Source organism: Littorina saxatilis, linkage group LG5, assembly GCF_037325665.1.
Source record: "Littorina saxatilis isolate snail1 linkage group LG5, US_GU_Lsax_2.0, whole genome shotgun sequence".
In the NCBI taxonomy this organism is placed as follows: Eukaryota; Metazoa; Mollusca; class Gastropoda; order Littorinimorpha; family Littorinidae; genus Littorina; species Littorina saxatilis.
In genome coordinates, this window is record NC_090249.1 from 4,633,772 (window position 1) to 4,658,690 (window position 24,919).

Here is a 24,919-nt window from a genome sequence, read left to right on the forward strand (position 1 = left end):
TTACTTCCGTTGTCGGGAGAGGAAGTCGTAAACAACATGGCGGCGAAGGTAGGTGCTTGAGTCGAATTTTGTGGGAACTTGTCTCAACTGTCCTCTTTTTTCGCTGATTAAGTGTGACGAATTTTCCTTTTGCTGTTAGGCACGTTATACATGTTCTCACATTTATTGTTTTAGGCACTTACTGACTTAGTAGACTCGGTCCCTTCCAAATGTCGTTGAAGCTCTGCTCGTAAAAAAATAAAAACAAGTTTGCCAACGCACAAAAGTGGCATATATCCAAGAATGTCTTTTGTGTGTGTGTGTGTGTGTGTGTGTGTGTGTGTGTGTGTGTGTGTGTTTGTTTGTTATAGTCTCTGTGTGTGTGTGTGTGTGTTTGTTTGTTTGTTAGAGTCTGTGTGTGTGTGTGTGTGTGTGTGTGTGTGTTTGTGTGTGTGTGTGTGTGTGTGTGTGTGTGGTGTTTGTTTGTTTGTTATAGTCTCTGTTGTGTTATTGTTTTTTAACATTTTATATACATGTATTTATTATGTTTGTTAGAACTGAGGTTTGGTGTATCAATCTGTGTTTGTGTGTGTCAGACTCAGAGTGCCTCTGTATTTTTTTTTTTTTTTTTCACACTCACACAATAGTCAATTATACAAATAAGGAGACACACACAAAAACATCATAATGGGAAAAACAAACATAAAAGCACAACAAAACACAACAAATACAAACGAAACAAAACCCCACAAAGATAACAAATAACGTACACATGTATCAAACACATAAAACCACAATAACACAACAAAAACAAAGAAGAAGAAAATAAAACGAAAATATATGGAACATAGTGGTAGGAATTCGCAAAAATCGAAGTAGACAAACTATAGGAGCAGACCTAACGAGAATTTGCCACACACACAGCCACTCACTTTGAATTGTAAATGTATTCTACCATATGATGCATATCAATACACAATCAATTTCAGACATGACTGACAGAGGCCTGACAGTGTAACCAACAGTAGGAAAAGTGAAACAGCACCTCAACCATGCCGCAGCTTTACCTGAAGGAGGTGGAGCCCTTCCTTTTAAACCCCAAGAATGGAAAACAAACGGCACAAAAACTGCACAAGACGTCCGCCATCGGTCAGCAGAAGGTCTTCAGCCGCCACAACACCAAAAGGAGCACATCTCTGATTGCATCTGATGCGTTGTTGCTATGTCTGGAGTTCTTTCAAGTGCTGGCTGTTCTGCAGGCAATGTCCCTCAAGTGGATCTGGCCGGAGACCTGGCTCGTCCGCACCAACTTTGTCTTCATCTTCACAGCGGATGTTTGGGAGTACATCAAGGTTAGTGCACAGAGAGAGAGATTATTAACTGTGCCTAAGCAATTTTGCCAGGAAAGACCCTTTTGTCAATCGTGGGATCTTTAACGTGCACACCCAATGTAGTGTACACGGGGGGTGTTCGGACACCGAAGAGAGTCTGCACACAAAGTTGACTCTGTGAAATAAATTTCCGCCGAACGTGGGGACGAACTCACGCTGTCAGTGGCCAACTGAATACAAATCCAGCGCACTACCAACTGAGCTATATCCCCGCCCCGGTGTGTGCGTGTCTATCTGTCAGGGTGTGTGCATGTCTAGCTGCATTTCAGAGTGCGGGGGGGGGGGGGGGGGGGGGGCTTAGGTTTGGGTTTTGTTTTATGTTTACTCATTGCCCCACCACTCTATTCTTTAATTCATGTCTCCATCTTTCTAAATATGTAACCAAGTCAACCATGTTTGTATTTATTTTTTGTACAGGTTGACTGCGGTGCGTTCATTGGGGTCCGAAACTACGACACACCAAGCGCAACAGTCAGCACTCAGTTCTCCTACATCTTGGCGGGCTGGGCAGGGTTCTTTGCACTGCTTGCAGTCATCTGGGCCACCATAAAGATTGTTCTGCACAAACGACAGCCAGCGTACCTGTTGGTGCACAACGCCAGGCTACAGCGAGCAATGGTCATTATTGCCCAAGTCATTGCACTGCCCTTTGGTGTGTCAGCGGTCAAGGTAGGTTTTTAGGGAGGCTACTGCGTCGATCACCCTTCACAGCAGACTTTGCCGAGTTGTCTGTCAGCGAAGGGCGCAGGCTATCTATAGTAGCTTGACGTTTCTTCTATGTCGCCGGCTAGACACCTGTTAATTGTGGAGTTCTGTTTGTGATGGGGTCCAGCTGCTGCTGTCTCCTTGTATGCTCTTGGGAACATTTGCGTACCCATAGCTTTTCTTTAGGGCTAAAAAATTAGCTCTAAAATCTCAATCCTGTTTGACTGGCTTTGCTTCCAAAGGTTATTCTTGTGCTTCGGGAACTCGGTTACATATATGACAGGCAGTGGAAACAAAAAGTATTCAGATCAAAATGGACAATACTGACTCATAGTTTTATGTGACAGAATAAGGTAGTGTCATGCTGGCAAATTATGCTATGTGCACTGTTTCTTCTGTCTTTTGGATGAACATAATTATAACTGTGGTCAATGGGGGAAGATTTTATTCAGTTAAAATAACACCAAAGTCTGCAATGAAACAAACATGTCAAGTTTAAAGCATTATTCCCACCAGAAAGCATTTTGGGGGCAAATGGAAAATTACGAGCCAGATTTGCTCCTGTACTACTCATAGTTTGTTCAGTGGATAATTCTTTACTCACAATGGTCAATTCTTACCGCCATTTATCTATTTGTTGTTATGCTTCCTGCACCAGATTTATCTTTCTTAAGCATTGACCTTCTTTTTAAATAAAGGGTGATCTATTTGCAAAGAGTACCCAAGACAACAAAAGTGTGCTTTGTCCCAAAATTCTGATCTCTTCTAACACTTGACCTTGCTTTTATCCCATTTCATTTTTCAGGTGTTCCGCTGTACATCTGATGGCCATATGAGTGTTGAGAACACAGTGGAGTGCTGGTCGGGCCTGCACTGGGCCTACATTGTGCCATCAGTCGTGGGTTTGCTGGTGATGTTTGTGGTGTTTCCAGCGTGGCTTGCGTGGCGTATTCGACACGAGGCCATGGCTTCAGCAGAACGGCACCATGAAGATTTCCTGAAATTGAAAGAGGTCAGTTGAAGTGCAGCTGGTCAGAGTATGAGAGATGAAGTAGGAAAGTGAGGGTATTGTTTACACAAAAGTAATTAAAACTGTTCTCAATTTTCCTTTGTATCTTGCCATGCTAGCTAGCTGTGTTCATTACTCTTGTAATACTATGTCTTTTGTGTGTGAAAGTGTTGTATTCCTCATATATCTTTGCTTTGTGTGTGTGTGTGTGTGTGTGTGTGTGTGTGTGTGTGTGTGTGTGTACGCTTAGGTATGCGCCCACAAAATCGCTTGAATTTGAATTGCCATTTTCCTGTCCAAACCCCCATTCCCAACCCCTTTATCCTCCTCAAAATAACAACAGATCAGAATGCCAATGTAGTGTGTGTTTGTGTGTATGTGCTAATTTGAATAGCATTTCTCTGCCCACTCACTTTTACAGCCCTCACACTTTCAACAACTTGTCAGAATGTGTTTATCAGTCTTCAACGCTCTATACTTTCGCACATTACAGTGGAACCCCCTTTTAAGACCCCCCAATTTAAGACCTTGCTTTTCCAGATTTTTCTCTTCACAACCTCTGTAAATTCACCCCCATTTTAAGACCAGAATTTATCAGATTTTTGGAGGTCTTCTTCTTCTTCTTCTTCTTCTTCTTCTTCTTCTGCGTTCGTGGGCTGAAACTCCCACGTACACTCATGGTTTTTTTTTTGCACGAGTGGAATTTTACGTGTATGACCGTTTTTTGTACCCCGCCATTTAGGCAGCCATACGCCGTTTTTGGAGGAAGCATGCTTGGTATTTTTGTGTTTCTATAACCCACCGAACTCTGACATGGATTACAGGATCTTTTTCGTGCGCACTTGGTCTTGTGCTTGCGTGTACACACGGGGGGTGTTCGGACACCGAGGAGAGTCTGCACACAAAGTTGACTCTGAGAAATAAATCTCTCGCCGAACGTGGGGACGAACTCACGCTGACAGCGGCCAACTGGATACAAATCCAGCGCGCTACCGACTGAGCTACATCCCCGCCCTGCTCTACCAACTGAGTTACATCCCCGCCCTGCTCTACCGACTGAGCTACATCCCCGCCCTGGAGGTCCTATAAGGGGGGTTCCACTGTACAATAAAGTAATAGACCGACATTACGTATGGTCAACAAAGGTGGAGTACATGAATAGCATTTCTCTGCCAAACGACTTTTACAGCCGTCACATTCACAACAACCAGTCAGAATGGGAATATGTTTGTCAGTCTTCAAGCGCTCCACACTTTGGCACATTACAACAAAGTGATGGAGACTGACATATAACGTATGGTCAACACAGGTGGAGTACATGTCGGGACTGGACGTGGTGTGGGCGGTGCGTGGCCTTCACCTCTTCTCCTCGTACCGACTGCGTGCCGTCTACTACCGTCCAGCGGTCCACATGGTCAAGCTTCTCATCCTCGTCCTCTACGCGGCCACCTTCCAGAACACAGGGGCTCAGGCCATCAGCATGACCGTTGTGCTGTTCCTGGTGGTGTTGCTTGTGCTGGCGGTGAGGCCTTTCAGGCTGACGGTGTTCAACGTCGTCATGGTGATCTGCTACTCGTGCCTGACGGGCGATGCTCTGTTTGGCGCCATCATCACCCAGTTCAACCCAACGCAGGTAAGTGCAGAGAATGTCAACTTGTGATGGAGAAATCAAAGCGTGATGACTTTAAAAATAGTCCACTGCACTCATAATGGGTGTGTGTGGGAGAGCTGGACGCTGGTGAAATCATCAAGAACTTTGACCTGACAGGGAGGTGAGAGAGAAGGGGGGAGATGATGAAGCAAATTATTAATATAACTTTTAAAGCTAGGCCACTGCACTGACAACAGGGGATGGGTAGTTGGTTGTTTCTTCAACCTATTTGGCCATTCGGGGACTGAATGTTGGGGCCATCACGATTTGACCCAACACAGGTGAATGTGAAGAGTGATGGGGTAGGTGCAGGCGACATTGACATTTTGGATGCATGGTTTGCTGCCTCTTTTTCGTTCGTAGGCTGAAACTCCCACGGTTTACGTGTATGACCATTTTTAACCCACCATTAAGGCAGCCATACTCCACTTTTGGGGGGTGCTTGCTTGTTATTATTGTGTTTCTATAACCCACCCAACTCTGACATGGATTGCAGATCTTTTCTGTGCACACTTGGTCCTGTGCTTGCGTGTACACACGAAGGAGAAAAAGGCTCTGGCAGGTCTGAACATAAGTTGAGTTCATAGATCGGAAAAATCTCCACCCTTAACCCACCAGGCGGCCGCGGTCGGGATTCAAACCCATCACCTTCCGCTTGGGAGGACGGCATGGCTTGCATTTCACGTCATTCTGAATGGAGTTATTTTTTGTGTATGCTCCTGCTGTCACAGCCTTTCAATCTCATTCACCAACATCTGTGTACAGGTGGAGTCCCCCTGGCTGGTGGAGCCGTACAGTGTCTGGATTCTGACCGCTCTCAACGGCATCCTCCTGCTCGGTGCCTGCGTCATCTTTTTCATCTTCCTCCTGGCCTATCGACTGTGCTGCCAAGGTCGCTGTGTCCTTGAGCCGCTGTGGCCGGTGATGACAGCGTATGAGTATGATGTGGAGGGCGTGGAGACACAGAAATATCTGGCGGCTGTGCTCAGAGGACGTGCTGTTATTGGTGAGGGAATGATCCAGGCTCTTTTTGGTTTGGGGATCATTTTAGCTGAAGCAGAAGCTCACATAATAGAAAATTAATGTTTTCTGGGCTCAGGTGTATGCACGCAGTAAAACTAGATGCCACCCAACTTTGTGGGAGCCAGCCGCTGGGCCTGATTGGTTTAAATTGAGATTTGTTGTGATTTCAACCAATGAGACCCCACGGTGTGCTCCCACCCAGTTGGGTGGCACCCAGTTTCTCTTTGACACCTCAACCCTGATCTCTGGAAGAAAATCTATATGTAGCATATGTCATTTTATGCAAAGAAACCAGAACATGAACACCAGGTTCATAACTTGTGTGGATAGTGTAAACATATTTGTTTCATCATTTTGAATGGTAGAACGTCTATGCCTGAACCTTTTGTGATTTCATCCTGATTTTATAACAGATGTTCAGTGCACTTTCACAGGAACCTGGGTGACTGGTAACAGACTGGATATACATCTTAGTGTTTCAGTGCACTTGCAAAAGGAAAGAAAAAAGGGTGTAATTTTATTCTCAGATGTTCTGTTCGTAGCCTCGGTAATAGTACCTTTTAAGACCTCAACAAATCTGAGAAAATCAAGTCTTAAAGGTGGTCGTCTATATTTTTGCTTTTTTTTCAATAATCTTATGGTTAGATTTCGCTAAAAAGTTATGTCAAATGATGAATGAACCATGGGGAAAAAAGTTATAGAAAAAAAAATATATACATAAAAAAATATTTTATTTTTGGGTAGCGTGACTCACGCTTCCAATATTTTGTTTTCTGTTTGCTGAGAACATGTGCTTTGCTTAAAAATACTGACCAATCAAATACATGTCACTTATGCTTATAGCCACGCCCAAAACAAGTGCAGCAACAGTTTGACACTGGAGCGCTGTCCACGCTTTTTTTTTAAACGCATGAAATGCACGAGATTTGAGAGGAGTTTTGCGCTTGGCATTTTCCAAATAAGGATATCCTACTATGAGTACTACGCTGGAATACTACAATGAATTTTCAAACGGCTACACTGGCTTCGTCGTTCCTGATCGAAAGGGGGTGTATTGTTGATAATTGTCTGGGACAGGCTGATCTTTCTTAACCCAGTGTGGGAAATTCAGTGGGGCGACCACCCCCAACCCAGCGCGTCCCCGGGTGGCGGATAGGGGAACGGTCTTCAGATATGGAGATCAGCCGCTTGCGGCCGCGGACCAAACTGGCTCCGGGTGGGATCCCGGAAAATCCTCCCCCCTGTGCTCTCAGGGTAGGACGTACGGGCCATGAGCTAAGGGTGAGGTAACCCCGACAGAAAACCCCGAATGCTGAAGACGGAGGACCCGGGCCGCACGGCGCATTCTAACAAACCACGGGTACACGCACTTACGCAAATGATGACACAATCAACCAGCACAGATGGAAATGGCGCTCGCCCATTGAGGACCCCCCAGGGTGGAGCAGCGTCGGGTCCCATGCCTCAAAGGGACCCAGCCCCAACTACTGGAGGTCCCTCCCGTCCGTCTTGTCACGCCAGGGGACGCGAGAGGAAAGTGACTGGCACCACCACAACCAGGAAGAAACCCAGTCAGCAGCGACCTTTTCAGGTCATGCACTGGAACGCAGAAAGTATCCTGAACAAGAAGACAGAGTTGGAGCATATCCTGCATGAGAAGAACATCAACATCTGCTGTATTCAGGAGACGCACCTGACACCCCAAAAGTCCTTCAAAGTGAGAGGCTACCAATGCCTTAGGTCCGACAGAACAGACCGAAGCAAAGGAGGAATCCTGACCCTCATCAGGAACAACATCAATGCCTGTTTGATAGAAACGCACATGGAGGACTCCGAATATCAGGTGATTCGAATCCAGACGAAGACATCAGAATTCCATCTTGTCAACTTCTACTGCCCCAATGATAGACACCTCGCCCTTGACACGATCCCCGCAAAGGCCTCCAACTTCATCGTGGTGGGTGACTTCAACAGTCATTCACAGAGTTGGGGATATGACCACCTGGATCGGAGAGGAGAAGAGGTGGAGAACTGGCAGGACGACAAAGGTCTCATCCTTTTGAACAGTCCCTTTGACTGCCCTACATTCTACTCCAGAAGATGGCACACTACATCAACTCCTGACCTAGCCTTCTGCACGGAAGACATGCACCAGCTAACCAGCAGAGAGGTCGGAGAACAGCTAGGTGGAAGTGACCATCGGCCAGTCTTTTTGACCCTGGGCATGGAGTCCTGCACTGAAGCTTCCTTCCCACGGTGGAACTACAAAAGAGCGAACTGGTTCCTCTTTAGACACCGCACCAGCGAACTCACCAAAGACATCAGAGTCGAGGGTCGAGACATCAACATGGTGGCGAAGGACTTCAACATGAGCATCCTCAGAGCAGCGCGTGAGTCCATTCCCAGGGGTGCCAGGAGAGACTATAAGCCCTACTGGAGCAATGAATTGCAGGAACTGGATGATGATCTGGCAGACGCCAGAAGGGAAGCAGAAGTCAACCCGTCACAAAACAACAACATCCGCCTCCAGGAAGCCAAAGCCAAATTTCTCAAAAAGAAGCTACAGGCAAGACGGAGAAGCTGGCAAGAGAAAACAAGCTCTCTGAACCTTGAGAAGGATGGCAGAAAGCTCTGGAGGCTCACCAAGCAGTTGAATGATGAGAACACCAGCAGAGGAAAGATCACATTAGAAGAGAACGGGAAGGTGCTTACTGGAAAGCATGCTGCCAACCAATTTGCTGAAAGCTATGCAGCTGAGAGCAACCTCCATGTTAGCCCCGAGAAACAGAGAGAAGCAAGAAGAGAGAAAAGAGAGAGACCTGCCAGACAGTCGACAGTGGACGCCATGAGTCAACCACTCACACTCCACGAGCTGCACTCAGCTCTGAAAAAGTCAAAGGCGAAGAAGTCCCCTGGCCCAGACGGCATCACCAACGAGATGCTAACCCACCTTGGTAGTGCAGCAGAGAACAAGCTACTCGAGGTCTTCAACAGCAGCTGGCAAGAAGGATCGCTACCACAACTCTGGCGAGAAGCGATCATGATCCCCATCTTAAAAAAAGGAAAGGATCCAAAGAAGGCCACCAGCTATCGCCCAATCAGCCTCACCAGCTGTGTTGTGAAGACCCTGGAGAGAATTGTGAACGAGCGCCTCAGGTGGTACCTGGAATCCAGGAACCTCCTCGCCCCTGAACAAGCTGGATTCCGACAGTTCCGCAGCACTGAAGATCAGGTCACTTACCTGGCGCAAGAAGTTGAAGATGCCTTTCAGGAACAGAAGCTGGTCTTCGTCACCTGGATAGATCTTCAGAAGGCATTTGACAAGGTCTGGAAAGATGGACTCCTTGTAAAACTGCTGAGGAAAGGCGTGTCCAGCAACATGTACCAGTGGATTCGCTCTTACCTCTATAACCGCAGGGCAAGAGTTAACGTCGACCAGACCAAAAGCAAGAAGTTCCTCCTTCGTCATGGCGTCCCTCAGGGCGGAGTCCTCTCCCCCACACTCTTCCTTCTCTTCATCGACGATCTGGTGTCTGAGATGCCCAAGGGGATCAAAGCTGCTCTCTACGCAGACGACCTTGTGATCTGGTGCAAGGAGGAGCACGCAAGTACTGCCACCTACAGAATGCAGCAAGCGGCAGATAGGCTGAACGCATGGGCAGAAGATTGGTGCGTCTCCATCAACAAGGAGAAATCCTCCACCACCCTATTCACACTGTCGCCAAAGCAAAAAGCCGGAACCATTAGGCTTGGTGGAACTCCTCTGAGAGAGGATGAAGAAGCAACGTACCTTGGTGTCACCTTTGATAGACGGCAGACCTGGAAACCACACATTGCACAGGCAGAGACGAAGGCCCGGCGCAAGCTAGCCATACTCAGGAAGCTGGCAGGTACCACCTGGGGAGCGAACGAGAAGATACTGAAGACAGTATACCAGGGAACAATCAGACCCCACCTCGAGTACGGCTCCACAGCGTGGTCAACCTCAGCCAAGACAAACCTGCAGACCCTTGACCGTGTGCAAAACCAGGCCCTCCGACTCATCACCGGTGCAATGAAATCCACGCCCATCAAGGAAATGGAGAAGCTTACCACCATCCAACCCCTCTGTCAGAGAAGAGAAGCCAAGACTATGGTACAGGCCGAGAAGCTCAGGTGCCTACCCGACCACCCCATGAAGCACAGACTGAGCAACCTCACCAAGAACCGGCTTAAACGGAGCAGTTTTGTACACGAGAGCAAGAGACTTTCTCGACAGTACAGGGAAGTCCTTCCACAGAACACTCTACCTCTGACTCAAGAAGAAGAGGAAACCCCCAAGGCAACAGAGAAACCAGGCATCCAGATCTGCACCAGTGTTCCACATGTTACCTCAGGAGAAGATCAGAATGACACAGCTCGACAGGCACTCACCTTAGCCCTGATCGACGAACAGTACCCAAAAGAGGCGTGGATCCATGTATACACCGATGGATCAGCAACTAACGCCGTGCTCAATGGAGGTGCAGGCATTCTCATCCAGTTCCCTGGGGGACATACAGCTACATCCAGCGTTGCCACTGGCAAACACTGCACAAACTATAAAGCAGAAGCAGAAGCTCTCATGCAGGCCGCCTCCTTCGTTCAGGACTCCGCAGACCCTTGCTACCAAGTTGTCTTCCTCTCGGACGCCCTTTCAGTCCTTCAGGCCCTAGAGAACGACAAACTCCCACAGCTGGCCAAAGCATTACAGATGGTCAGACAAACCAGAAGAGTTGTCCTCCAATGGATACCAGCACACTGTGGGATACCAGGAAATGAAAGGGCAGATGAGCTGGCAAAAGAAGGAGCCGTGGAAGACCAACCTGAAAACAGTGTCAGCTTTAGTGAGCAGAAGACAATCATCAAGGCATTGATGAGGCCAAGGACAAACAGAGATGACTACCACACATTGTCCAGAGAGCAGCAAGTCAACCTCATCAGGCTGCGTACTGGCCACAACAGGCTCAATGCTCACATGAACCGAAAGTTCAAGCTGGCGCCATCACCAACCTGTGCCTGCGGTCAAGAGGACCAAACAGCGGAACACATCTTACAGCGATGTCCCTTACTAGATGAGGAACGAAAAGAAGTGTGGCCGTCACCAACTCCCTTGCAGACCAAACTATACGGCAGTCGACAGGAGTTGGAGAAAACGACAACATTTATCACCAGTGCTGGACTGATTGTGTAACCTCTGCGAACGCCAAGAAGAAGAAGAAGAAGTTGATAATTGTAGATAATAGACTCTGCATTTTAATGGTCAAATGGCGATTTCGGTATAAAAATGTAGACAAGGACCTTTAAAATAAAGGTACATTTACAGAGGAAGGAGGGTCTTAAAAAGGAGGAAGACAGTCTTAAATTGGGGGGGGGGGGGGGGTAGGACTACCGTCTTAATTAAAATGGGGGTTCCACTGCAGAGAAAGTTTAGACACATACTTATGAACTGACGCAAAGACAAACACTGACTCTAAAGTGCCATTCACATAGCAGACTTTCAACCAACATTTTCTCACATTTTGTCTCGTTTGAAAATCGCTCCCAAGTTGTCGAGGCCAAGGTGGCGAAAAGTCTGCCATGTGAACAGTTCCAACGATTTAGGTTCAATTTAGGCCAGATATATAACAGCGACTCCATAAACGGTTTTCAGAACGATGTCGTCGCCTGCCAGCCATGTTCACGCCAGTCCACGAGATGGCACACCAGATCTGCGTGCTTAACGCCTACATGCGCGAGTCTGAGCTGTTGCATGATGGGCTGCATCCAACACTGTGGGCCGTACTTGATGAGATGATTGACATGCATCGTCGTCTGGAATCCAAGTCTCTTTTTGGTGGTGAGTCTTTTTGAAAAAACCTAGGTAGCAGTTTACCGGCACGGTGGCCTAGTGGTAAGGCGTCCGCCCCGTGATCGGGAGGTCGTGGGTTCGAACCCCGGCCGGGTCATACCTAAGACTTTAAAATTGGCAATCTAGTGGCTGCTCCGCCTGGCGTCTGGCATTATGGGGTTAGTGCTAGGACTGGTTGGTCCGGTGTCAGAATAATGTGACTGGGTGAGACATGAAGCAGGCTGCGACTTCTGTCTTGTGTGTGGCGCACGTTAAATGTCAAAGCAGCACCGCCCTGATATGGCCCTTCGTGGTCGGCTGGGCGTTAAGCAAACAAACAAACAAACAAACAAAAGGTAGCAGTTTAAAGATATTTTGCATGCTTTGGCTAGTGTGTCGGTGTTGGTCCATCTCACCTTGACAACCCAGTAGTTTGTTTGGTCTTTTGCTGTTAATTAAAAATAGTTTGTATGTCACCGTGAAAGAGGCTGACAGAAGAAGATCAAGATTGCTTCTTTTTTTTTTTACCTGAAAGAAAACATGTTGTTGATTCCCTAAAGATATTAATTATTTGTGTTCATTGTACCTGTACTGCAGAAATGGTTCAGGAGTCAATCAGGAAGAAAGCATGATACAGTAAAACCTGAGTCTAGCGGACCCTTGTTGTAACGGCCACCTGCTACATACGGACATGGAACGAACACGATTTCAACTATAACTAACCTTTAACGGACAGACACCTGCCTTTTACGGACGCGGACACAATTTTTCGGACCGTAGGAAGTGTAAACACTGTCACAAACGGACACTACGTACATGAAAATGCAACTTCGAAAACTCGACTGTTATTCAAGTTGCTGCCTTGAAAAAATTGGAATTTCCCGTTGAACCACTGATGAAGAGTCAGCTATTTTTAGCTTTGTGATGTCCGACTTGCGTAAGTTTGAATGCACTGTGTGTGTAGCGAACGGGGTAGGTGGAGGGTGGGGGGGGGGGGGGGGGGGATGTTGTTGTTGTTGTTGTTTGCCACATGTATCATTTGTTTACTCACATTTTCAGTGAGTCTCATGTTCAATCCATTGAAAGGGGCTGTTGGCCCATATGTATTCAATAGGTCTCTCTCTCTCTCTCTCTCTCTCTCTCTCTCTCTCTCTCTCTCTCTCTCTCTCTCTCTCTCTCTCTCTCTCTCTCTCTCTCTCTCTCTCTCTCTCTCTCTCTCTCTCTCTCTCTCTCTCTCTCTCTCTCTCTCTCTCTCTCTCTCTCTCACTCTCTCTCTATTCCTGTCACCGCCCTCAATCTGTGCCTTGTACAATGATCTGGTAATTTTATTTAAGTTTTTACCTTGTGTTTTGTGTTGAAAAATAAATACATACTCCAGGATTGACAAAAAGTGTCTTGTACATTTTACGTGCTCTTTGTAAAATATTGCCCCGGCCCCTCCACCTGTGAAGAAAGGACACCTGTCTAATAGGGACACCATTACCATACCCCAAGGGTGTCCTTTAGAGACAGGTTTTACTGTATTGATTCTCTAAAGGTGTTTATTATTTGTGTTCATTGTACCTATACTGCAGAAATGGTCCAGGAGTCGATCAGAAAGAATGCTGCCCATTTCATGACGCTGATGCCGATGTTCGCCCAGCGACTGGCTCAGAGAGACTATGACCTCATCCTCGTTCCGCCCCATAAAAAGCGGCTGCTCTTCAAGATGTACATCATATGTGAGTACAGTGGAACCCACCTTTTAAGACCTCCAAAAATCTGAGAAGATCAGGTCTTAAAAAGGAGGGCGTCTTAAAATGGGGATAAATACAGAGGTTATCCCCGAGTACGCTAGTACAAGGGTCCAGCAGACTTTAATTGTGTGTCTCTGTGTGTGTCTCGACTTACCAGCTTATTGCTGGGAAACTACTGGGCGCAGTTCGTTCAAAAGTTGATACACTAACTTGATAATAGGTCCGATTGATCGTATTAAAACTTCATAATGTTACCTGGGACCTAAATGCGAAATAAACCACAAAAAAACGACTTGGCGGTGGGAGGAATTCGCGGTGCAACAGCCAGCCAGGCAGTCTGATAGAACGGTGCAAGGTCTCGGCAAACCAAGACTATGCCATACTCGTAGCAAAGCCGCCGAATGGTACCGTAAACCAAGAATAGTGACGTAAGAAAATAGAATGTCGTCTTTTGATTTGGAACGTGACGTGTTTTAGAATGGAGATGTGGTAGTGTGTGTGCATGTGTGTGTGTGTGTGTGTGTGTGTGTGTGTGTGTGTGTGTGTGTGTGTGTGTGAGAGAGAGAGAGGGGGAGAGAGAGAAGGAGTGAGGGAGAGAGAGAGTGTGTGTGTGTGTGTGTGTGTGTGTGTGTGTGTGTGTGTGTGTGTGTGTGTGTGAATGTCTGAAGAGTACTCGGGTCCAGCGCAAGCGTTTTTTATATATGAACAAAACGTCTGAGAAAATACAGTCGAGATCGCTTTACACGAAATGAAAGGGACCAATATTTTTTTTCGAGTTAACATTTTTTCGCGATAACGAAAATGATCAAACTATTTTGAAATCTAGAAGATACCCGTTTTAAGTATAAACGCTTCAACAGAGTTGATCGGTGCTGACCAACCGAACAAACGCGCGTAAGCCGTAGAGTGTTTTCGGAAGAGGTTTCAGAATCTTGATACACCATGACATTTGTGTGCCATCTGCTCCAATTTCCAAAGATTATGGAATTATCGGGAAGAATATGCACGCGCAAGAAGCAAACACCACAAGAGAGCTGTACTGACTTCGTGATAAAGTCTAAGTTTACGTCGACCATTTCATTCTTTCTTTCAATGGGCCGTGCAAACACGTGAACACTTCTCGCTTTGGAAGCTACAAGTTGAACAAAACAGTTGTTTGGTGGTGCAAGAGACCGAGACTCGGCTTCGTGTAAACGTTTTTTGCGTGAGTCTCAGATCGTTTTATTTTGCGTTATGATGGTTTTTGACTCACATGCGAAGCAAAAGTGAGTCTATGTACTCACCCGAGTCGTCCGTCCGTCCGTCCGTCCGTCCGTCCGTCCGGATGTCCGTCCGGAAAACTTTAACGTTGGATATTTCTTGGACACTATTCAGTCTATCAGTACCAAATTTGTCAAGATGGTGTATGATGACAAGGCCCCAAAAAACATACATAGCATCTTGACCTTGCTTCAAGGTCAAGGTCGCAGGGGCCATAAATGTTGCCTAAAAAACAGCTATTTTTCACATTTTTCACATTTTCTCTGAAGTTTTTGAGATTCAATACCTCACCTATATATGATATATAGGGCAAAGTAAGCCCCATCTTTTGATACCAGTTTGGTTTACCTTGCTTCAAGGTCAAGGTCACAGGAGCTCTTCAAAGTTGGATTGTATACATATTTTGAAGTGACCTTGACCCTGAACTATGGAAGATAACTGTTTCAAACTTAACAATTATGTGGGGCACATGTTATGCTTTCATCATGAGACACATTTGGTCACATATGATCAAAGTCAAGGTCACTTTGACCCTTATGAAATGTGACCAAAATAAGGTAGTGAACCACTAAAAGTGACCATATCTCATGGTAGAAAGAGCCAATAAGCACCATTGTACTTCCTATGTCTTGAATTAACAGCTTTGTGTTGCATAACCTTGGATGACCTTGACCTTGGGTCAAGGTCACATGTATTTTGGTAGGAAAAATGTGTAAAGCAGTTCTTAGTGTATGATGTCATTGCTAGGTTTAGTTATTTGACCTTGAAGGTCAAGGTCATGTAAAGGTCAAGGTCAAGCATGTGAGTCGTATGGGCTTTGCCCTTCTTGTTTTAGTAGGGTTTATGAAGGGAATGATTGGGACTGACAACACGTTTCGGGTAATGGTTTTTTTTCGGCTTATCGTTTTTTGTGTTAAATGATCTCGACTGTACGGTCTTTGAAGAGAGGAGTCTTAAATTGGGGGGGGGGGGGGGTGTCTCTTGAAAGGGGGGTTTAACTCTATTAGAATGGGCGCAGTCTTTGTAATTTTGTAATACATGTACAAGTCAGTGTTACTGTACTTGACTTTATTGTGTTGCAGCTCATGTACAACCTGGGTTCCCCCCCCCCCCCCCCCCCCCCCAATATCTCTCTCAGCTGTTATTTTAACTGACCCAACAAAGAATTGGAGAATTACGGCAAAGTCAGCAAAGGAGAATATAAGAAGTAAAAACATTCCTATAAAGTTGGCTCATAGAAAGTTATATGTTTACATATCTTTCATTGCATTCTTCAGCGTCCAGACGTCCAGCGTGGACTACCTCTGCCATTTCCTTGAGAGCCAGAGAGGCATATAGTGGTTAGAATTTGTGTCGCTCATGTTGATGGACCCAGTAGGACCCACACAGTGGATTTATACAAATACCTGATTTTTCCAAGCGCTTTTCAGTTGACCCAAATGAAAAGTTATACCTGACCCTATCCAGGGCCAGGGAAGATGAAGGCAGATACAGGTGGCCTCATATTAGATGAAATCTCTAATGTATCAATTGGACATTGGATTTCCCTACCCCCCCGCGGGTTAGGGGGAGTCCCATATTGGTTGGGACTAGAAAGAATTTACCCGATGCTACCCAGCATGTCGTAAGAGGCGACTAACGGTTCTGTTTCTTCTCTTCTTTTGTCTTATTTCTGCCTTACCAGTCCTTTCACCTATATTTCCTTCCAAAAAAACTCTCCCTACTATTCCCTGCAGTTTTCCAATTCTTTTCTTGTTGTCTTATTTCTACCTGACTGGATCCATCACCTTTATTTCACTTACCAAAAGTCTTCTTTTCCACATCCTTATTTCTCTGCACCCTGCATGTCGTATGAGGCGACTAACGGATTCTGTTTCTCCTTTTACCCTTGTTGAGTGGTTCTTGTATAGAATATAGTCAATGTTTGTAAAGATTTTAGTCAAGCAGTATGTAAGAAATGTTTAGTCCTTTGTACTGGAAACTTGCATTCTCCCAGTAAGGTCATATATTGTACTACGTTGCAAGCCCCTGGAGCAATTTTTTGATTAGTGCTTTTGTGAACAAGAAACACTTAACAAGTGGCTCTATCCCATCTCCCCCCCCCCCCCCCCTTTCCCCTATCCCATCTCCCCCCTTTCCCTCGTCGCGATATAACCTTCGTGGTTGAAAACGACGTTAAACACCAAATAAAGAAAGAAAGATTGGATTTCCCTTCTTTGAGCCATGTGACGTCAGAGGCCTACAAAACTTCATATTTGGGCGTTTCAGGTTGACCAAAACTTTAAAGGAACTACAAAACACACGTCATGTGTTTGATTGCATGTGTGTGTGCTGTTCAATGTCAAAACAACAACAAAGTCAGTACATGACGTGTGTTTTGTAGTTCCTTTGAAGTTTCGGTCAGCCTGAAACGCCCAAATATGAAGCTTATGTGTTTGATTGCATGTGTGTGTGTGCTCGTTCAATCATCAAAACAACAACAAAGTCATAGTACCTGAAAGGAATTCGATCGATACATAAATGTTATTTGCGTTTTTGACCAAAATATGACATTTTACACAGATTGAGACAGTCATTGTTCACCTCGACCGCGAATAACGTATGATAAATCTCTTGCCTACGACTGGTTCTGGGACTATACCGTCAATCACCTTCAAACTTATCTTAAAATGGGTGGCTGGCATGTGACATGATTAGTTTGATGTTATGACTTTAGTCACAAAGACAACCTTACCTTCTTTTTATTGATATTTTTCCTTCTGCTTAGCCTTGTGGATGGACGGCAGTCGGAAGCGTAAGACTCACCAAGAGCTGACACAGAAAGTGCTGACCAGCATTTGGGAGGGGTCAGCCGAGGTGGTTGAAGTGACTGGTGAGTATTGGGGAGTCAATGATGACGCATCATCTTCAACACTTGTTTTCAATCTGATGCTCATGTGTGGAGCAACTTCTTGGCTTTTTTTCTCGTTCAGCTGAAGCAAGAAAATTTGTCAAGAGCAAATGTAAAATGTCAATTTATTGCAAATGTAAAATGCAGAAAGTCCATGTGTGTTAATGTGTCCGATGTGTGTGTATGTACCTTCATACAGGTATTCATGCATAGCATGTGTTTGTTTGTCTATCAATCTGTCTGTCTGTCTTGTCTGTCTGTCTGTCTGTCTGTCTGTCTGTCTGTCTGCATGACTTTGTGTCTCTATGTCCATGTGTGTTAATGTGGTAGATGTGTGTGTATCCGTGTTTGTACCTTCATACAGGTATTCATGCATAGCGTGTGTTTGTCTATTGATCTGTCTGTCTGTCTGTCTGTCTGCATGACTTTGTGTCTCTATGTCCATGTGTGTTAATGTGTCCGATGTGTGTGTATGTACCTTCATACAGGTATTCATGCATAGCATGTGTTTGTTTGTCTATCAATCTGTCTGTCTGTCTGTCTGTCTGTCTGTCTGTCTGTCTGTCTGTCTGCATGACTTTGTGTCTCTATGTCCATGTGTGTTAATGTGTCAGATGAGTGTGTATCTGTGTATGTACCTTCAATGCCATATTGTTCCAGACGAGCGCGAGTACCATGAAGACCTGTACCCAGACGCAATCCATGGCCCTGACACGGAGGCTCTTTACCAGACAGGCACGCTGGACCTGGGCAGAGGTCTTTATGATCTGGAAGCTGTAAGTAAAGTGTTTTTAGGCTGTTTGAACCTTATCTGAGTATATATTTGTTTTGGTCCTTTGTTTTTTAACTTTGTTCATCTTACCACAGTCACTTCGTTGTTTAGATTTTGAGTACTGTATTCGACGGACTACAAGCCGCGACTTTTTTTTATAAAAAATCGCATTGCGGCTTATAAAAAGATGCGGCTAAAACGTTACCTAAACTTGAATAGCATTCACCTAATGGAAGTCGCCGTGGATTTTCATTTCACTCGATTAGCGATTACCGGTACTTTATTAGCTCTCTACTCAAGACGCAGCGCTTTTCTCTTTCTTTCGCGAATCTTCGTTTGTCAACAAGTCGTCGTGACAAGATAGCGTACAGAGAAACACCGGATGTATCAGGATATCGCGCGCGCAAGATTTCGTTTTTTTGTGTCTCGCGATAGTTGGAGGAGCGAGAGCCGCCATGTTGTGTTTTCGTCTGCTCAAAATGTGCGCAAAAGTCGTAAATCATCCCAAAAAAAGCTTATTCCGGGCGGGACTACATGTGTGTGTTGGTTACAAATTGTGTGTGTGTGATATTTTTCTTCAAACTTTTTCACTTTTCTTCTTTGTTTCACTTGTTTATTCTCGGAGCCGATTTCGCCAAATACCGTACTTTCGTTTGCCTGGTTGTTTTGATTGATTGACACGATCTGATTTTTTTTTTTCGACGGCGGCTAATTTAGTGACGCGGCCTATACGTGGCTCGTCCCAATTTTTTTGTTAAAAGTCGGGGGTGTGGCTTATAAAACGGTGCGTCTTGTAATCCGTCAAATACGGTATATTTTGTAAATGGCTGTACAGTGGAAGCCCCCTATTAAAACCTTAACAAATCTGAGAAAATCGGGTCTTCTTCTTCTTCTTCTTCTTCGTTCGTGGGCTGAAACTCCCACGTACACTCGTGTTTTTTGCACGAGTGGAATTTTACGTGTATGACCGTTTTTACCCCGCCATTAAGGCAGCCATACGCCGCTTTCGGAGGAAGCATGCTGGATATTTTCGTGTTTCTATAACCCACCGAACTCTGACATGGATTACAGGATCTTTTCCGTGCGCACTTGGTCTTGTGCTTGCGTGTACACACGAAGGGGGATAAGCCACTAGCAGATCTGCACATAAGTTGACCCGGGAGATCGGAAAAATCTCCACACTTAACCCACCAGGCGGCCGCGACCGGGATTCGAACCCTTGACCTTCCGATTAAGAAAACCGGGTCTTAAAAAGGAGGGAGTCCTAAAATGGGGGTAATTTGACAGAGGTTATGGTCAAAAAGTCTGAAAAAACAAGGTCTTGAAAAGGAGAGTCTTAAATTTGGGTATCCAAAGTAAAACATACTTTAGGAGTATCTGTGTTGTGGTTGCAGAGTGAGCTTGACAGAGACAAGTCAAGAGGGAAATTAGAAGGAAGATTTTTTTGGGGAGGGGTATGTTTGTATGATAGTTTGTGTGATCAAACGCTATGGAGCATGAACAAGATTTTGGCAGCGAAAGGGTTGAACAAAGTAAACCTTTCTTCAGCAGAAGATCTGAAGTGAAGTGACCCGTTTAACTGGTCCCAAAGGTGTTGTTTTATGACAGGTAGCACCATACTCTACACACTTCACAGCTTTGTCCCTTTTCTTTGACAGGCGGAGGAAGAAGAGGAGAGTCTGTCAGCATTCCTGAAGAGGGCGCCACCTCAGCTGGCTCTAAAGGAAGAGGAGACACGGTACTAATAGCTTTATGGTTGTGTGTTTTCTTCATGCTTGTAGAATTATTGATGAGAACGTTACAATGTTTGTGACCGATAGAAAGCCTATGCTGAGTGCATTGTGAAGAGAAAGGTTGTATGCAGTAAACAAGATAAAGTTGAATGACCGGCTTGGTGACCTAAAAATAGTGGTTAATCGAGACATGCAGTCCTTCGTAAAAAGTACAAATGTGTAGATGCATGGCTGAAGGAATCATTGGAGCAAAATGTTTATGTAGGTGACAAGTTAAACTGAATTCTTCTTCTTTGTACACTCAGACGTCTACTCTGGTGTCTGGACAAAATGTTGCTGTATGTCGCAGGTCCTCTGTTTAAGTAAATAGAAATACGTACATTTTGCATCAGAACAACCATAGCTTTTTGAATTGAACCTTCTTTAATAATAATAATAATAATAATACGAATATTTATAACGCGCACATATCTCACCAACAGGCGACTCAAGGCGCACATACACTCATTCACACACACGGAGACTTTGCTTGTGTTTTGCTGTTTGTTGCTGGTGGTCGGGTTATTTTTTTCACATTTTTATAGAAACTTTGTGTGTGAATTTGAATGATTTCCAGACCAGAATCCAGCCACTCCTCACACAGCCAGGAGGCAGGGGCAGACAACCCCGCCTTCGTGCCAGACGACAACGACGACACTGAAAACAACCAGCATGAACAAACCAGCCGTGACCAGACTCTGACGACGGCAGAGATTCATGACACCTCAGAGGCGCCACCTGATGTGCTGGTGGATCTGGAGGGCATTCCAGGGGCAGACAATCTGGAGGAAGGGGAGACTACTGTTGAACTGACAGATTACCAGCCAGGGGAGAGCAGCACTGACGTAGCTCAGGAGCAGAGAGAGGAAGGACCGGATGATGCAGGTATGGTGTTTATGATGTACAGTTGAACCCCCCCCCCCCCCCCCAATTTAAGACTTCCTCCTTTTTAAGACCTTGTTTTCTCAGACTTTCTGTTCATAACCTCTGTAAAATTACCCCCATTTTAAGACTCACTCCTTTTTAAGACCCGATTTTCTCAGATAGAGTTTTGGGTGTCTTTAAAGGGAGGACGTTCCACTGTATCACTTAGAGTAGATTCATTGATTGACTCGTGATTATTTAACTATGTGAGGTACACGTGGTTTGTTATTTGTCATCATTCTTCTATAACAAAGAAAAAACCCTTGTTTGAATTCAGCAACTTGTACATTCATTTTAACTGTGAGGTAACCATTACAAGAAAGAGACACTAGCATTTGTGTGTTGGCCTAGTGGTAAGGCGTCCGCCCCGTGATCGGGAGGTCGTGGGTTCGAACCCCGGCCGGGTCATACCTAAGACTTTAAAATTGGCAATCTAGTGGCTGCTCCGCCTGGCGTCTGGCATTATGGGGTTAGTGCTAGGACTGGTTGGTCCGGTGTCAGAATAATGTGACTGGGGGAGACATGAAGCCTGTGCTGCGACTTCTGTCTTGTGTGTGGCGCACGTTATATGTCAAAGCAGCACCGCCCTGATATGGCCCTTCGTGGTCGGCTGGGCGTTAAGCAAACAAACAAACAAACAAACAAACAAACAAATCATTTGTGTGCAGGCTTTGAGAAAGGTTTCTCTCTTTGAACTCAAAACTGTATTGATTCGTATTGCAAAATTAATAAATAAACAAGAAATTCCTTCGAGGTAGGAAAAACACCCCCGTTGGTCAAAGGGAAATAACCATTCTCACTGCCACCAACTGAGAAGGTTATTTCCCTTTGACCATTAATATGTTACTCTATAAGTCCTTGTAGAATCTTAATCCACCAATAACTCCCTAACCGTGTGTTTGACTGGTCCCAATTTTTGTAAGGACCGTCTCAGGAATGTATAGAACCTGTTCACCAAGTTTGGTGACGATCGGTCCGTTCATTCTTGAGATCTATATGCGAACACAAACACACAAACACACAAACACATCGAGCGAAACCTATACACACCCCTATACCGGGGGTGTAATAAATAAAGTTAAGTTCTTACTCTGTAAGGCAGCCATGCTCCGTTTTAGGCTGTGTTTAACATTCTGATTCATCATTCGTAGGCATGGAAGAAACCACTGGTGGGTCAGAACGGCGTAACACAGGGTCATCAGCATCCTCTGGTGGACCCAAGTCTTCCGTTTTGTCCAGCAACGCTTCACACAAGTCGGACATGTCCAGGACGTCAGATTCTGATGCATCCAGCAAACCTTCTTCATCAGGGGAGTCGACTGCCTCTGCCAGCAAGTCTTCAGGCGCTGCTAAGCCGACTTCTGCCACTAAGGCTGCAGTTGGCAAGGCTGCAAAGAGAGGGGCGAGGAAAAAGTCGGCGAGGAAGTAGCTGACCTCCAGAGAGTTGAACAGCTGCAGCAAAGTAAAACAGTGGAACCACCTTTTACCACCTCAAACAAATCTCAGAAAATCAGGTCTTCAAAAGGAGGGAGTCTTAAAATGGGGTAAACTCACAGAGGTTAGGAATAGAAAGTCTAAGAAAACAGAGTCTTAAAATGGGGTAAATTCACAGAGGTTAGGAATAGAAAGTCTAAGAAAACAGAGTCTTAAAATGGGGTAAACTCACAGAGGTTAGGAATAGAAAGTCTAAGAAAACAGAGTCTTAAAATGGGGTAAACTCACAGAGGTTAGGAATAGAAAGTCTAAGTAAACAGAGTCTTAAAATGGGGCAAACTCACAGAAGTAAACAGAGTCTTAAAATGGGGCAAACTCACAGAGGTTAGGAATAGAAAGTCTAAGAAAACAGAGTCTTAAAATGGGGTAAACTCACAGAGGTTAGGAATAGAAAGTCTAAGAAAACAGAGTCTTAAAATGGGGTAAACTCACAGAGGTTAGGAATAGAAAGTCTAAGAAAACAGTCTTAAAATGGGGTAAACTCACAGAGGTTAGGAATAGAAAGTCTAAGAAAACAGAGTCTTAAAATGGGGTAAACTCACAGAGGTTAGGAATACAAAGTCTAAGAAAACAGAGTCTTGACGACAGGGAGTTTGCCTTAAAAGGGGAGTTCCGGCCACTGTAGCCTTTTAAAAATCTGCATTTAAAGAAAGGGAGTCTTGAAATTACAGAGTTAATTAACAGAACATACAAGAAGGGAGTGTCCTAACAAGGAAGACATTGTTATTTGAGGAGTTTCAAAGAGGGGGGGGGGGGGGGGGGGGGGGTGGGGGTTCCACTGAAATGAGGAGGGAAACGGAGAGATTACTGGACTGGTGGATATTGTGAGGGGAAGAAAAAGGCAGTGGGCATGCTGAGCAGAGCGAAATGTTTGCACGACATGTGTTGAGCTGTCAATGCAGTGTGTGGGTAGGATGATGATGACTGTGCATGGAAAACCCCAGCTTACATTGTGAACGTAGGCATTAAAACAGAAAATGTACTGTTGATGGCGGTTCCTCTCAAATCTTTACAGTTTATTGCACTTGCAGGAAAGTTGAAGAAATTCACTTCATGATTTGTCTGATTGGAGCTGGATTTTGCCATGCAGTTACAACTGAATGGAAGTCTTGTTTTTTTTCATGCTTATGAGAATGTAATCAAAATTTATATTTATGTATTTAAAGGATTTACTTCCTGACATTTTATTTGACTTTTTTTTTTTATATTCGGAGCTGGTCTCCAGAAGTTGTGCGTCCATTTTTGACTCATTATTTGTTTTTTATTTTTTGAAGTTCTTGTTCCGTCCAGTGTTTTGTATTTTTAATCTCACATTGATATGTTTTTGTGCCCGCAAGCTGTTAACTTTAACATTCCGTTTAAGGAACATTTTACTCGCTGGTTACTGTGATGACTTTATGCTGTGATAATCCATCTGTATTTATTTATTGAATTTCCCTTACTTGGCAAATATGAAAAACAGCTTCTCATAGAGATTCACATCTGCTTTTGGTTTAACAAGGGATTTTAACCCCAGTCATTGCAATATGGTTGATGCAAGTATACAAATATCTGCTTGTCATTTTGTTTTGACCTTTTTTTTCTCATGAAAACTTTGTTAGCACAAATTTTAATGTGAATTCCCTTGCCTCAAAATTCAATGTATAACATGTTAGACCTTATTATAGAATTTGTGACTTCTCCAAAATAGGTAACAGAAGAACAAAAGCTAGAGATTGAAGAGCTAAATAGTGGCATGGGATCATTCCCTGGAAAACCAATAGGATGAGAAATGCTTTCTGCTTTTTTTGTATTTTGCTTTAATGGAATTAATTTATTTGTGTTTTGAAAACAGATTTTATCTGTTTAATCACTGAGAGCAAAATCAAAGGCAATGCATGTGTTGCTATTGTGGGGCATTTTCTTTATGCTTAGGCGCTTGTGATAAACTAGAGCATGTGATGCTACAAAGCATTTCAGGGTCGAGATGAAGCAGAGGTTTTCAATGTAGCATGGGTTAACATTTCCAATTTGATAGATGTCCTTCAGCGAAAGGAAGATCATCGGGAATCGTCGTGGTTTCTTGGTGTTTTGGGAAGACACAGAAAAAATGTCAAATGAATCTGGCAAGTGTTAAAAACTAGTTGCAATAAGTATAACAGTTACCGGGTCATGCCTGCCGACTAACCCGTGACTGATCCCACTGTTGTGATATACAATATGTTCTATGTTTTCTATTTTGTAACTTATGATGTAATCTAATCCTTCAAATATAATATTTTAACTATCATACACTGTTTATTGTATTTGATTTTCTTCCATGACTTTTGTGGATAATGCTGCCATTAATTTGTTATTGGAATTTCTTTCCTGTTGTGTTGCTTTGGTCAAAACATATCAAGACATGTTTTGTTTCACACACACACAGCACACCCTCTCTCAGTCTCTTTGACACACACTGTCTCTCATATACACAAAACCTCTCT

The 24,919-nt window shown here is 44.6% G+C and overlaps 1 protein-coding gene across 3 annotated transcripts; it reads left to right on the forward strand.

The window, feature by feature from the left end:
• Positions 1-6: 6 nt before the first annotated feature.
• On the forward strand, positions 7-24,723 carry LOC138966121 (uncharacterized). Of its 3 annotated transcripts, XM_070338232.1 has the most exons (15): positions 7-48; positions 969-1,331; positions 1,788-2,039; positions 2,881-3,087; positions 4,394-4,717; positions 5,501-5,741; positions 11,430-11,615; positions 13,181-13,327; positions 17,370-17,474; positions 18,153-18,268; positions 19,923-20,002; positions 20,614-20,921; positions 22,112-22,742; positions 22,779-22,944; positions 23,001-24,723. In XM_070338232.1, exons 2-13 carry the CDS (start codon positions 1,032-1,034, stop codon positions 22,387-22,389), a joined length of 2,544 nt encoding a protein of 847 aa, XP_070194333.1. In that variant the 5' UTR covers positions 7-48; positions 969-1,031; the 3' UTR covers positions 22,390-22,742; positions 22,779-22,944; positions 23,001-24,723. The 3 variants fall into 3 exon arrangements, with proteins under 3 accessions (XP_070194333.1, XP_070194332.1, XP_070194334.1); XM_070338231.1 differs by having other exon boundaries at positions 22,779-24,723; XM_070338233.1 differs by lacking the exon at positions 22,779-22,944 and having other exon boundaries at positions 22,112-22,518.
• The last annotated feature ends 196 nt before the right edge of the window (positions 24,724-24,919 follow it).